We start from the raw sequence: 15,188 nt of genomic DNA, 5'->3' as shown, positions 1-15,188 counted from the left end.
TATGTAAGACGTCATATTTGAGGAGCACACTGACTAAGCAACACATGATGGTAACAGTCTTCTGAGTGCATAAAAATAAGTAAGGAATCTGTTCACTTAACAAACTGACATATGGATGTAGTCAGCAGCTCCTATAAACACCTTTAAGTGAGAAGCACAGTAGCTGCTGAGCTGACAGTTGGCTTTTGGATCTGTCAGATGTGTTTTGAGGTCCTCTTTAGGCACACTGTGAACACAAGATGCTCTGGCAAGGGATGCTCAGGAGTACTGTTGAAAAGCTTAAGCATATGTGTGAGTGTGTAACTCCCAGTGTGTAAGTGAGAAACAGGGAAACCAAGTGCTTGATTAGACCGCCTGAGTGACGACAGCCATTGTTAGTGAATCTCACTGTGTGAACGTATATCAGCTGACTTTCTTTCTTAGGTTAAAAATAGGTCAGACCCTATGTGGGTTGGGTGAACGTACATGTACCATACATTAAAAATAAGTTCATGATATTGTTTCAAAATCTTTTTATTCTCATCCCGATGTAGCAGTGAGGTGCAGTCTGTCATGAGCATCTGCTTGCTGGTCCCACCTCCCACATTTTTTGGCCACGCTTGTATTTCGTGTCTTCCGGAGGAAAGCGAGTGGTAAACCCAATCGCACTAATGGTTCTCAGCGGCGCCGGTATTTTACACCGAAATCACTCGTATTTTTTTGACTAGAACAGCAAAGTTCGGTCGGCTGAGAGTGGTGTCGTGGTAATTGGCAGTCAGCAGCACTGAAACGGTTAAAGTTCCAGGAAGAGGCAAAGCGAGGATGGTTGAGGTTCAGAAGTCAGACACCCTCAGAGACAAAGGCAACCCTCCTACCAACAGTTGTGCCTCCGGGGCAGTGGAAGCTGCCACCGGAGGGGGGAGGAGAGCCATTCAGAGGCTATTGATCACCCAGGACTGGTCTGGTTTGTAGCTAGTAGAATAAGGTGATGCCTTATTTATTACTTTATATGCCACCTTTTGTAAACACCTACACCTGTTATGTATCTGAATTACAGTATGTGTTTGTGTTAGTGTACTGTGTACATGCTTCTCATAGTGATTACATTTTTAATACAGTGTACTTATCCTAGTGCGTGTATGTGAGAAAGCAAGCATGTGACACTGAGTAGAAAGGAGGTAATTGTATGTTAGAACATGTTGTGCGGACAGGGAGTAGTGTTAAGGTGTTTATATTGGATACAGAATGTCGAATATGTAAGATATGACATGATTTAAATAAGTTGAATAGAAAATATTACTTCCCTCTGCTGTGCAAAGGGACAGTGAACTGAATTTCCTTAAGGTCCTCAAGACCTGGCAGAAACTCAGGGTGTTGTGTGGCTTCTCATGAGAGGATAACCACAATCTCCATTAAACATAATGGCCTTCTGCCCCACAATGCATTTGCTTACATGACGTCAAGACCCAGTAAGACTTAAAGGCGCCACCTGACTCTTTTGACTCTGCACACATGTCCACTGCAGGTCATGAGAGTTTATTTATTAGAATTTTTAATTTCGCTACCTGTTCATGTTGCACATGAGAATAATATTGTTTAGTATGTGCTATTATTATTGTACCACAGTTTACATAGCACATTTGCCTGTGGTCCTCCACATAGTACAAGTGGTGCAACAGTAAAGATGGCGTTCTAATAAGAAAAGCCAACATAGAGAACCACCAAATGTTGGGAAAATAGTGAGTAAGTGTTGTGCAGTTAATGTTTAATATTCTGCATGAACAACAACAAAAAAAATACTACTGTATTTGGCTAATGTTAGCTAACGATAGCTACATTCCAACAAGACTGGATTTTAAAGTCTGGGGAAACATGTTCCTCACATTCTCCTTTGAAATTATGCTTCATGCTCACTGTGTGTGTGTGTGTGTGTGTGTGTGTGTGTGTGTGTGTGTGTGTGTGTGTGTGTGTGTGTGTGTGTGTGCATAGCTAAACAGAGCTGTGACTGTGTCTTACTGTACATCACACATGACCTCATTAGTGCCAGCAGTTTATTTTTAGCTCCTCCTCTATTCATTAGCCATACAGCCGGAGGATACCATCCGTCAGTGGTGTGTGTGTGTGTGTGTGTGTGTGTGTGTGTGTGTGTGTGTGTGTGGGGCAGGTTAAATTACGCTGGGAGGGAGTTCAGTTTCTTGTAAAGTTCTCATCAAAAGGGAATCTCAGCTTTAATATTTTCAATATATGAAATTCGCTTTTGCATTTTTTTTGGTCTCACTTCGTTCCCCTTTCGAGGCCATAATTTATGATATGCACGTTAGGCAGGATACAAACACTTTTTGCCGTAAATATGTTTTAAGCACAAACACCCTCCAAATGTACTTGAGATTTTTGGGTGTTTGTACCTGAACTGAAAGCTTCTTTGCTGGTTTCATCAAAAACAGTTTCATCACCTAAAAGCCTGTCTTACTTCAAAGATTAAAGATCTTAAAGATTAAAGTTGTCCCTAGCAGGCAAATAGTGTTTTTTTCTGATTTTTAAAAAATTTTTAGTACTTGAATTTCAGCACATGCCCTTAAATGTCATTGAGAGCATCTTGGAATTCATATAAGTGGGACCCAGCCATGGTGCTAACGTCAGGTGATATTAAACACCTGATATTAGGTCAGGTGATGTTAAACAAAATATTATAAAATATTTTTTATAAAACTGTCAAAATGCTCTAATGTTTGCCATTTTATGCAATCAGTCTTTCAATCCTGTTGTTTTTCATGCTGCTGACCTCAGACCAGCGAGCTAGAGGAACTGTTAGAGGACCTGCAGAGTGGTGGCCAGCAGCAGCAGCTGTTCGGGGGCCAGCTGCCAGCCAGAGGACAACCCTCTTCTTCATCCTCCTCTTCTTCTGTGCCGCCCGGTTCCTCTGTGGACAAACAGACCATCATCACCGATATCCTGCAGTTGACTGACAGCAGCAGCAGCAACCCCCCTAACCAGCACAGAGCCTTCCCTCCAATTGGTTTGTGTCCAAGTTAATTTGATTATTTCTGGGTCACAAAATCTTTACGGTCTCTATCACGAAAATAATGATATCTTTTTTATGTATTTCTCACAGTATCTGTACATTTTTAACAAATAAGAAAAAGAAAAACTTGTCTTCCCAGCAGGCTTTAACAACGCCAGGCTGGGTCAGCCGGGTCGCGGTCCTCCTGCAGTCAGGAGCATGTCCATGGAGAGCAGTGTGGTTCCCAACCCCAGTCCCACCAGGCCTTTTCCTCCTCAGCACAGGAACAGCGGCCCCTACTCCTTACCTCAGCAGCAGCAGCAGCAGCAACAAGGCATGATGGGAGCTCACACAGGAATGGCCAACCAAGCTGCAATGCCCAATCCAGGTCAGTCAGAAAAAGAGACAGTGTCCCTTCCTTTCAGAAAATACAGCTGTAATTCGGGAGCGTTTTTGAACAAATACAGACTCACACACAAGCTTTAATATTATATTATATCCAACCCTCTTGACACAGATTTAATGTAATGCACTCATAAGGTTATATCCAGGTGCACCAAACAAATTTGCATAAAATACACATTTTCTCACCCATTTATTTGTGTTAATGCTCTATTCTTTAAAAATGTCTAATTCTGGCCTCCCCAAATCAGGCATGCTGAGTAACGGGTCAATGCGAGGCTCCATGCAGCAAGGCTGGGGTCCTCAGGGGCCCATAGGGGGCACTGCAGGGCCAATGATGGGTCAGGCAGTTGGACCTAGCCGCATGGTCTCCAGCGCTCCACTGCCCACAAGAGGCCCGATGCAACCATCCAGAGCTATGGTCAACATGCAGATGATGAGCAATGGTGAGAAGAAAAAGACGAACAGGCAGAAAGAAACTGATGTCGATGCAGATCCAAACGTGAACTGATTCTGTCTTTACATGCATTTTTCTTCCCTTCAGAGATGGAGATGCCAAATCCCACGTACGCTCAGCCAGTTCCACCCAATCAAACTGCACCATGGCCAGACCGAATGATGATGGATCACTATGGAAACCAAAGCAGGTGTGACATTCGTATTAAATCTTAAACATAAAAAGTCAGTCAATTAAAAAAATTTGACATTGTAGACACTTACTCCGATGTGTGGGGTTCTTAGGTTTAGTAACAAAACCAAGTTACGTTCCAGGCCACCATACAGTGTCCCCCAGGAGGACAGTATGGGATGCTGTGGCACAGGGCCCGAGGGCCAGTCAGATGAAGGAGCCCTGTTGAACCAGCTGTGCTCAGTGCTAAAGGACTATGAAGGTCTGGAGGAGATTGACAAGATGCTGGGAATTCCCACACTGGCTGGACAGGTTAGGTTCTTCAGACCATTTGCATAGAACATTAATCATGTTTTAATCATTTTTCTTCTGTTCTTACTGTAGTGTGTAAAATCTTGAATAACTCGTGTTAGATTTGATGCCTAATTATTAAATATTCATACCTAATCTACATTGAGGGCAATGCTCAATAATAAAATGTTGTATATCTCTAATCATGCAATTTGTAAAATTGTAAGATTGTCATTTCCATAGTATTGAAAAGTTCACAGATTACACAACAGAGGAAACATTCAGAAATGTTTTGTAACCATTTCATTCACACATCCCATCTTCCCATCATACAGGGTCCTATGTCAGACCAGGACCAGTACCTTGGCTCCTCTGACCCATCAGCTGGTATGAAACCTCCCCTTTACAACCAACACTACAGTGGCCAGCCAGCTTATGGCGGCATGCCCCCTGACGGTGGGTTCCACAGCCCATCTATGGGGGGCCACATGGGGCCACAAAGGATGGCACCTGCTGGTTACCCCCCAATGATACGGATGCCAGGGAGCACAGGCCCGAGACCGGGCACGATGAGGCCAGGAGGGCCCAATCAAATAGTGCCACCTCAGCTCAGCAACCCAAGACTCCAGTTGCAGCACAGACTCCAGGCCCAGTTGGTAGGTGACACCAGATATTATCCCGTCTCAAATTTTTATGTTTATCAAACACAACCTGGGAAGTTGCTGTAAATATTGTAGATGAGATTGACTTTCACATTTAGTCTGTTTTCCAGACTAGAAGTCAAGGCTGTTATTCCAGTGCAACTTGTAGTCCGGAAAATACGGTAGTTGTTGATCAGTGATTGTGCTGATTCACATTAGAAGCAAGATTCATTTGTAAGTGGTGCTGGACACTTGTTGACACGGTGTGGTTGAGCAACTTTCAGTTTCAGTATGTTTTGTTTGTATAAAAAGAGGAAAAGTTAATGTGATCGCTTCCTGCATGACTCCATGTGACTCATGACTCTCATCCATCAACATCCATCAGCAGTAAATGAACCTGTCACAGTTCTTATTTTGCCTCTTTGTGCAAAAAAAAAATGATTGTGGAAAATCCACAGAAATGAACTGATTTGGTTCATAAGTCCTCTCTTTTAAAAATCTAAGTGGCATCAGGACATCTTTGTCTTAATTTCTGAAGGTTGATAGGACTGTGAAACCCAAAAGTGACAGACTTGCAGTGGTGCAGGAAATATTTTGGATTTCATGCTTAAATTTGCATTTCAGCTGTTACTGTGCAATGCATCCAACCTAATGACTGTATCTAACACTAAATAAGCCTTTTCTTAAAATGAGAGATTATTGGTTATTGATGAAGAGGATTATTTTCTCTGTTGCAGTCCCACTTTGTGATTTGATGAGTCTTATGTGGCAATTATATCTGTTAAAATCAGCTTTTGGCTAAATTAATCACCCAGTGCAGCCTTATCCATCTTTAATTGCCAAATCTCATTATTAAAACCTCCAAATCAAAACAGAGTACCAGCCTACACTTAAACATGATCATTTTCTTGTGAAATGTGATGCAACAGGGCAGATAGTGAAGCCAACAGGGTTCACTGAGTTTAAACTAAACAGCAGCAGCCAGAGACTTGTTTCAGCTTACTGCTTTCATCAGCAATTCCCTGCTACTCAGGCACTTGAACAATGAACACCCATGACATGTGCATACACAAAATCATACACAACTCATTAAGATGAGTGCAGACAGTCTATAGACTGTGCCCTGTGTGACTGCATCTTACACTAGTCTGTCTCTTTAAAAAGCTCATTTGCCCAACTTCTTCCTGTTTCTTATGGTGTGTTCAGTCATTCATGTCCATTTGCTACTATATTTAATGCTATGTGGTAATGAATGCATTTTTTTAGTATATTTTCCTACCTACCTCCTTGTCTTTGTAGTACTTTTTTTTTTAGTTTGCTCATGCTTAAAATGGAGCATGCCCGGTGGTGGTTCATCTTATTGTGTCTTTAAATGAAATCTAATAAGTTAAATGTACGATGGCGACACTTTGAGCAGCCGATTTGTAAAATATTTTTAGACTGCCACCTGGTGGAGTGTTGAGGTAACACAGTCTGTGCAGCTCCAATAAAACAGCACTGATGGTTTAACAACACATTCACATGGGAGTGTGACTTTTGCACTTCCTTCTTTACATTTCTGTGCTCGTGGGAAAAGGCCTGGAAGAAAAATAGCTGCCTGATATCTGCGAATACATAAATTTGTCCTTCTTATGAATTATTGCATTTATGGGTCTGATACATTCTTGCACCATATACGATTGTCCGTTTAAAAGAACGGATTGTGTTGTTCGTTACACAAAAACGCAAGGCAAAATTTTGACCCTAAGTTCATGACATGTCAAGCTGAATTTTAGAAACTGGTTGTTTTTCTTATGTCCAAGTGTGATTGTTTTCAAATTTTCATTGAGATTCATAAAGTTTTCTATCATTCCCCCATGTAGAACCGTCAGCCAGTGGTGAACCAGATGAGTGGAGTGTCCAATATGAATCTACCTCTACGGTCCAATGTACCAAACCAGGTCAGTCCATATACAGGATTTGTGTCTATCTGTCACTCTCTCATACTTCACCTTGCTTGTTAACACTGTTCAAATGTTCTTACTGCAGTTTGATGAAACCTGCATGAGGTGATGGTCCTTAGCTCCCTCTTTCTGAAATCAGTGCAACTCATCTTGGCTCATTTACATCTGAAGTGTCAGTAAATGACCAGCCAGATTTAAACACCATGCTAACCCAAGTCCTGATGTTAATGTATGGTTGTTTTAGTACATAAACCCTTAGAGTCCTGTTCACAGCCTGTATTTCATTGTATGTCAGTGTCACCCTTCTGTTTTTTCCTCTTGCAGGGAACCCTCAATGCCCAGATGCTGGCCCAGCATCAGCGCGAGTACCTCAGCAACCACCTACGCCAACGGCAACAACAGCACCAACAACACATGCACCAGCAGCGTGCCATGATGATGCGGACTCAGGGCATCAACATGCCACCTAACATGTCCAGTGGTGGCACCGCTCCCATGGGTGGCACCAATCCACGTCTCCCCCAGGGCAACCCACAGCAGTTTCCCTATCCAGCCTCTAGCTACGGTACCGGTCTGCCCTCCCCTCCTCCACCTCCTCATCCTGGTTCCTCCAGCCCCTTCTCCTCCCCTCTCTCCCCCAGCCATCATCTGGCTAGCCAGGGCATGATGGGAAATGTAGGCGGGCAGTACAGCGGGGTAATGAGTCCGCCATCACAGCACAGTGCCTTCCAGTTTGGCAGTTCAGGTATATAATTAGAGTGCAGCAGCAGCAGCAGCATCTCGACAGTCTTTGTTTCTATTTGTGGTGGCGGTGATCAAATATAATCATCTTTGTTCAGTCTTTGTAAGTACTTTTTAAGTTGATTGGTTGTGGGTGAAAATTGCATGATGAAGATGTTGTGTCAGTCTGGATTCTGTTTTGTTTGCAAATCAATAATGTTGCATAGGATTTTTCTTATTTTACATTTTGTCCAGTTCCTCTGTCTGTGATTTTAACCCTGTCATGAACCAATCAGGCCACTAATAGACACACACATGGTCATTTTATAGGGAAATAGTTGTAGAGACACCACTAGACTAGAAACCCTGTCTTTCCTTGTTTTATCTGTTGATGTAATTTGTTTACTCTGTGTTTTATTTTTATTGTGCCTACACTTTTAATGTTAAATATGTTTTAAATGTCAGATATAGATAGATTTAGATATAGAGGTCAGGACAGGTTTGTTGTTTGAGTATTTTGTGTGTAATCTTTCAGTTTGTAGGCTCACCTTATCCAAGAACTGCACGTTAAAGCAAAGATTTTGAAGAATTTTTTAGCCTCCTCTCTGACTTTCTCATCATGTGCTTTAAATTCAGTGATAGATTTGAATAGATCAACCTATATAACAGTCGAAGTAATATAATTTAAAGTGCTTAGTAGTGTTAGATGTTAGTGTGTGTTCTCATTATTGTCCATCTGCCTTGTTTGTTGTCCACTCCAACCTGAGCCAGGAATGAGCCAGCAGCAGCAACACCAGGATCCAGTGTCCGGCTTCTCATGTGGGCCTGCCACTCCACAGAGCCCCCTGTTGTCACCCAGGATGGGTCAGGTTCAGAGCCCCATACTGCAGCAGAGTCAGGGCCAACAACAAACTCAACCCCCAAGTCTGAACCAGGGAGGCCCCCCCAGCTACCAGGCCAGCACCGACCTTAATGGATGGCCCCAACCTGCCAACATCTCCACCAGCAACAGGTAAAAACAGATACGTCGTACATGATTATGTGTTTTGACATGACAAATAACATCAAGCGCTTGATTGGAGTCTTGTTTTCTTTCAGTGTGTTCTCCCAACAATCCCAGTCCCAATACGCCACACAGCCGAGCGGAGGAATGTACAGCGGCAGCAACCACATGAACCTGGGAGTCATGGCCAGTAATGGTGGCAGCATGAACCAGATGTCAGGACAGATGAGCTCTATGGCGTCCATGAATCCAGAGCAGGTACAAGCTGCTCAAATTCAGGTGCTACCTACTGTTTACTGTTTCCTGTCAGTGCATTAACTTATCGGAGGCCATGATTAATGTTTTTATCTTTAGATTTTATGTTTGTTTCTAATTTTTCGCTTTCTATGTTTGAGTCCTAAACTAAAGGCAGAGGCAGGGCCATGCTTTGTTGTTACTACAGAACAGAAATACTGATTTTATGTTGTTTCTTTGAATTGTGATATTTCTGGAAGATGAAAGATGAAAGAACTCTACTCTAGTACTATACTCCACTAGTAAAAATGTATTTTTAGACACTGTGTTATTTTTCTGTGCAGGTGAGTGACAGCAGCCTGATACTGGAGCAGTTGGCAGGGATTGACATGCTGAAACAAGATGGTGACGGCAATTCTGTAAGTGACAGTCTGTTGTCTTCAAAAATGAAAAATGACTTAAGTCTGCAGCCCTCGGTGTCAGAATATCATAGTTCGATGAAAACGTTCTATTACTAAGTGAAATTCAATTTAGCTTCTTGGCTCAGTAACTGTGGATTAATCAGGGCGAGTGTAGAGAGTAAATCCTCATCAATTTACATTTAAGACCTGAGCAGCTTTTCCGATACGCAGCGCTGTCTTGTGTCAGGGCTTGAGGCGAAGCTTATACTAAGAAAACAGTGTCATTCTTTAAATCACTTCCCAGAACAGAGCTGCACAAAAATGACCTTTAAGAAGACACATAAGCACATGGGGAGCAGTGACTAAGAATAAACTATCTTCATTAATATAACTGGATCCTAATTGAGTTTCCTGTAATATGTCAAAATAGAAAAGCTTACACATCAACTGTGAAACTTCTAAAAGATTCATAAATCGTGTTATAAATAAAAAAAACATAAAAAGGCACATTTTTAGCAAAATTTGCTAAATTGATTAAATTATTCCTTTGTTGCTCCAGCCACCTCAAGGGTCTAGAGAAGTCTCAAAAAACACAGATTTCTTAAAAAGTCATTTTAAGCATGCTCTATGCATTAATGTTACTTTAGTGTGTGATTATAACAAATAATGGCAAGAAAATCTGATGTCTTGACGTCATTTATACCATGAAAAATGTAACATGGCGCAGGCTGCACGACCCTGTTGTGTGTTTTCTGTTAATGAAACAACTTTGTGTTTTTGTTTTCATGATTTGGATGTTCTGTCTCTTGCAGAATTTTTGCTGACGCCACCTCTGGTTGAGACAAGGTAACAGAGGAACCCACACAAAAGAAACACACACACGCACACACACACACACACACACACACACATACACAGACACACACCTGCTTAGCCCAGCTCATGGAAAAGCATTGAGGAGTTGAGGTGATGGAAAAACTGCTCCCTCTATCACACCAGCCGACTCACAGAGGGCAACCACCTGACCTTCTGAACTGCATTCACTTCAGTGCAGCTTAGCTCACACTGACTAAACATTTTATGCAAAAAGTCTGAAGTCATAGGGAGATTTCCATCTGAACCATTCTGACAGCAAACACACCACAGGACGATACAAGAATCACCAAAAAATATCACTCACGTCTCGTATTTTATCCATTTACCATTTAACTTTATTGTTTAGCAATGACACAATACATGTTTTATTCATCTGCGAACTGGATTGGAAGGATTCTGATGTGAAACACATGGTGGAGGTGTTGAGTTTCCATTAAAAGCAAACTCAGCAGCAGTAAATTAAAACAAAAAATGAAAGCAAATCAGAAAATTGGGGAGTTCTAGTGTCTGAATAAATACCACATAGACAGTGGTAGTACACATCTACACAACCAGGCCTATCTCTATTTTAATGGTGAAACAAATAAAGACAGTGAATAAAAGAGGGTTTTATGTAGCAGTTGACATAAAAAATACAAATACATTAACCCCATATTACACCGTATATGAATGATCATATACTCATTTATTTTATTGAAATTCCTTTAAATAGCATTGAACTGGAGCTAAGATATCCAGCGTAGATTTTCTTCAAATTGAGCCTGATTTGTCTTTGGAGCTTATGTGGCTTTGAACAGTGCTTTCCCTCGCAACATTAGTTTATAATCACGGACACCCAAGTGGTTCCAGCAAGATTAAAGAGGCTTATTTAGAGGTATTAGTATAATAACTGTGCCATTAACCAATGGCATTCTCAATGCTGGATTTTTTTTTTTATTGTGAGTGCCAACACTGTAGCGTGAACAAAACAGCAAAAAAAAAAAAAAAATTAACAGGGAAACACACCCTTGAGTCTTTATTAATTGTTTAGGTTGACATTCATGCCACTGTAGCTGGTGTGAACACACACTGGATTTTATCAAAAGATGCTTTTGGCACTTTTTGGACGTGCGGCTTCACAAAGAAGCTCGGACACTGTAAAGGAAAAGCATTAAAAAACACTGGAATGAAAGCCAAGCACTAACGTCATGTCAAGAAAGGAAGTTCCTATTTATTCAAAAGCCAACAAAACATAAAACCTACCCATGGGTTATTAGTCCCAGGTCACTAAACACACACAGTGTTTGCTGTTAGTATGTGCTCTGGTCAGATGAATGTATTCCTGAAGCATTGTATTTGTGTGTGTGTGTGTGTGTGTGTGTGTGTGAGAAACTGAAACAAACTGATGTCACAGTTTGACACTGGAGAAGTGAATTATTGACAAGCATTAATGAAAATTTTCATGGTTCCTTTTTAGAGCCTGACTGAAAACATCAAATAAGATGGTTTATGAAAATATTTTACAGGTATTTATAGTTTTGAAGACATTTTAAAGTCTTTGCATGACACAGAAATCAAAAAAATATCTTAAAATGGTACATTTTGATGTCAATTTTAAAATAAATATATTTCAACTGCTGTAGTTACAGGGGAGCTGTATCCCTACATAATGACTTTTTGAATGAAGGTGAATGTGTATAGATAGTGTACATACTTAAATTTATTAGACCATTTTCCCTTAAGTGGTTTTGCAAAGCGGCAGTTTGGGGTGTTAGTCCAAACCTTTCTCAGAGAGAAGAAATATTGTCTGAATTAAACCTCTGTGGGTGAAGCTAAAGAACCAACAACAACAAGAATACAAGCCAGCTAATTGGCAAAGAAGCTACAATAGTGCCTTCATTTTATTATCGTTCTTCTTGTAGCCCTTAGTTCTGTTTAGCCTTTTGACCAGTGGTGTTTAAGACGACGATTAGACGGACACAGATACTCATAACTCTAATTTTGATCCCTCTGACTTAGCATTTAGCGCCATCCTCTGGTCAGAGTTTGCATTTGTCCAGTACTTTGGCCTATGACCAAATGCAAACCAAAGGTCATTCGTGTCAGCTGTGCTGTTTAGCGCTCATGAGCAAATGTTAGCATGCTAATACGAGGGGAGCCTTGTTAAATCTTCTGCCTAATTTTAAAATATAAAAAGCCACAATTAGGATTAAAATCAGGAATGATTGAACCGGCATGTTCAGCATTAAGGGCTGGTACCAGCGCTAAAGAAGAAGCAAAAACATGTCTCAAACTGAATGGGCATAAGAAAAAGATATTGTACTAAATGTAAGGAAACTGTTTGCCATTAGCATGTTAGCATTTATTTCAGAGCTAAACATCAGCATGCTAACATTATTGTGAACATGGTTAAACTGTTTCTTTACTCCGCCCACTGAGGTTTAACCAGTGACAATACTTCTGCCCCCAAAGCAGCTTTGCCCTGACTAAAAAATTAATAACACTTCATAAATCTTCAGGCTACTGCAGTTCATTTTGAAATGGTTCTTTAAGTACGGGGGTGGGCTGGTCTGCAGGAGTTGCTCTCACTTTGCCGGCATTTAGCTGAAGGACGTTTCAAAACGGGGGTTGTCTTTCTGTGGGTGAAGCTGTGTCTTTGAAAGACGAAGAGTACTTTAAGTCCTGGTGATGAAACTGATTCGACCCAGACTTAGAAGGATGTTACGCTTTTCGCCAAGGATAAAGTCTGATCCGGTCGATACGGACAGATCAGACTTAACAAAGAAGAGCAGATGACCCAGGACCTTTACAATCCAAAGTTTTAAGGACTTTACAAACCAGACTCTCACATTTTGGGAATCATTTCATCTGTCTCTACTCCAGAGGGTCCTGTATCCTAAGAGCATACTGTAAAAAGATGTGGGAATTTTTCTTCCCAGAGGAAGACGAATGTGAAATGCAAACTAAAACACTCAAAACAACTTTTTTTTTTTTTTTTTTTTTTTCTTTCTAAGAAACTTTTGCATTAATCTGGCTTTCCCTTCACGTCCTTTCAGCTTTCAGTGCGGTAATTCCTACTCAAGTGTGCTAACGTTTTGTAAAATCCCAATGATTTTACGAGAAAACCTCTAAGAGAAAATGCAAGCCATGAAAAAGTTCTGAATGTCAAATTCTCTGCAAAGGTTTAAGGCAATCAAGAGCAGATGTAAACGCTCATGTACAGTAACTCCTAATGTTTTAGATGAAGGTGAATTATTTTCTCTTGATTTTGACTGATACAGTATACATATATATTGAAGATTTCCTTGATTTATAGATGGATATTTTATCAATTGCAAAATACTGTATTTCATGTTAAGTACCTTAAGATGCTGAATACATAGCATAATGCCTTAGATCTGTGGTTCTCTGTCTGGTGTATAACTGTAAGGTTCACAGGTGTATTATATGTGTCACATACTGCTGAGTGTAGGTGGAACAGTAAACAACCAGGAATTTTTTTTTTTCTCTCCCAGGACGTGACACTGTACAACCTGTTAACTTGTGTTTTAACTCATGGAAATTACATTAACCCTCGGTTAACATTTGAAAATCGTAGTGGAAAAATGGCTAATTATTTGTTTGTAGCTACACTGTTTTGTTGCACCTTGCAGTGAACAATGCAACAAGGAGATTCTCCCTCGCTAACACAGTGTTTTGCTTTATAAAGGGGTTTTAAATAGTTTTTGACCTTTCCTGACCTGTTGCTGACCAGTAGGCACTGCAGCAGCAGCGAACCTGCAGCTCCAGCTGGTGCTTGAACACTTTGAGAGAGGTATGGTGGCCTGTAAGTGACAATCAAATTGTAATGATCTAGTGTTGTCAGATATGGGACTAAAATTTAATATTTGTCTCGTGAAATTCTATATTGGGCAAATTTTAGAAAATATAAACACAGCAGGAGAAAGAAGTTTGCAGAAATATGACTCTAAAATGGCAAAATTTATTTAAAATCTGGAACAAGAACTTTACAGAGCAAAACAAAAATGTGACTTACACTGACGGTGAGCATGTGAAAACCACCATAAATTTGAACAGAGTATGGAAAATGTAAAATCTAATTTTGCACAGACCATAATTTCTTCAACAAATGGAGAGTTTGCACTGGCCTCTGTTTTATTTCCAGTTTAGCAGTGTCCAAGGGTCAGGTTCTCTATATTTTATTTTATTTTTTTTATTCTGTCACTGGATGGCGCCACATCTTTTCACTTTTATGCATAGTGGCTTTAAGATACTGCTTTTTTTATGTAGTACATAGGGGTTGCCTCCTTTTGTAGAATATTTTGCAAGGCTAAACACCGTAGGATTAGGCCTCTGTAAAATGTTACTCCTGAATTTCTTTGTGATCTGCTTTCAGTTGTACTATTTGTAAAATGTGTTAGATACAGTTTCCTGAAAGAGAAAACCTTTAACGATACAGTGGTAAATCAGAGCAATATGTCAAGGCAGGAGGGGTGTAGGTGTTCAGAAATCAGTTTGCAGTTCAAGTTTTATTAAATGATCCTCTCTGCTCTGATATTCATATTAAATGTCTCAGCAGTGACACAGTACATACAGTGTTTTATTATGCAAAAGTCCAGACATTCACACCACTTTATGCAAGCTGTCAACTCTAATGTTGCTTTTGCCAATGCTGCTTGTTAATTTATGATTCATGCCACTGTAAATAAATTATTTTTATTGAGCAGGACTGTCTTTTTTTTTTTTAATTTATTTCATAAGCTGGGATGGGAATGGCCTTGTTCTTCACTCCGCCCACTTTTATTTCCATAATTTACAAATAATAACGTAGACCACACCTGACTGTGTGCTGTGGTTTTCAAATGAATGAGAAGCACAAGATTCACCTGCAGAGTAAAGTATTTTCCTCACTGTGACTGAGTGTGTGCCATGTTTTCTTCTCAGCTGCAGGAGGCAAAATTTAACCTGTAAAAACTGTTCTGGCTCACAGCAGTGTCCTTTTGAATGCACCCACAGTTTAACACTGATGATCATGAAATAACTTGAATTTATATTTTTGCAAGATTGTTTAAACTTCCAGTCGGAGACAC

At 40.4% G+C, this 15,188-nt stretch overlaps 1 protein-coding gene across 9 annotated transcripts in view; it reads left to right on the top strand.

Moving 5' to 3' along the window:
• LOC113134006 (nuclear receptor coactivator 2-like) overlaps window positions 1-14,827 on the top strand; it is a 49,660-nt gene extending 34,833 nt beyond the window's left edge. For 4 of the 9 annotated variants that reach the window (XM_026313156.1, XM_026313159.1, XM_026313158.2 and 1 more), the window contains 12 exons: window positions 2,767-2,995; window positions 3,141-3,368; window positions 3,634-3,828; window positions 3,927-4,029; window positions 4,124-4,322; window positions 4,637-4,957; window positions 6,805-6,882; window positions 7,210-7,630; window positions 8,377-8,617; window positions 8,704-8,866; window positions 9,187-9,261; window positions 10,056-14,822. In XM_026313156.1, the coding sequence (XP_026168941.1) occupies window positions 2,767-2,995; window positions 3,141-3,368; window positions 3,634-3,828; window positions 3,927-4,029; window positions 4,124-4,322; window positions 4,637-4,957; window positions 6,805-6,882; window positions 7,210-7,630; window positions 8,377-8,617; window positions 8,704-8,866; window positions 9,187-9,261; window positions 10,056-10,067 (2,265 nt within the window). In that variant the 3' untranslated portion in view covers window positions 10,068-14,822. Of the gene's footprint in view, window positions 1-2,766; window positions 2,996-3,140; window positions 3,369-3,633; window positions 3,829-3,926; window positions 4,030-4,123; window positions 4,323-4,636; window positions 4,958-6,804; window positions 6,883-7,209; window positions 7,631-8,376; window positions 8,618-8,703; window positions 8,867-9,186; window positions 9,262-10,055 lie in introns of all 9 variants that reach the window. The other 5 variants (XM_026313161.1, XM_026313162.1, XM_026313164.1 and 2 more) reach the window with 5 other exon arrangements.
• Window positions 14,828-15,188: the final 361 nt, after the last annotated feature.

The sequence above is a fragment of the Mastacembelus armatus genome, chromosome 17 (genome assembly GCF_900324485.2).
Source record: "Mastacembelus armatus chromosome 17, fMasArm1.2, whole genome shotgun sequence".
Classification (NCBI taxonomy): domain Eukaryota; kingdom Metazoa; phylum Chordata; class Actinopteri; order Synbranchiformes; family Mastacembelidae; genus Mastacembelus; species Mastacembelus armatus.
Note: the sequence above shows the minus strand (reverse complement) of the source record. Positions and strands in the feature narration are given on the sequence as shown.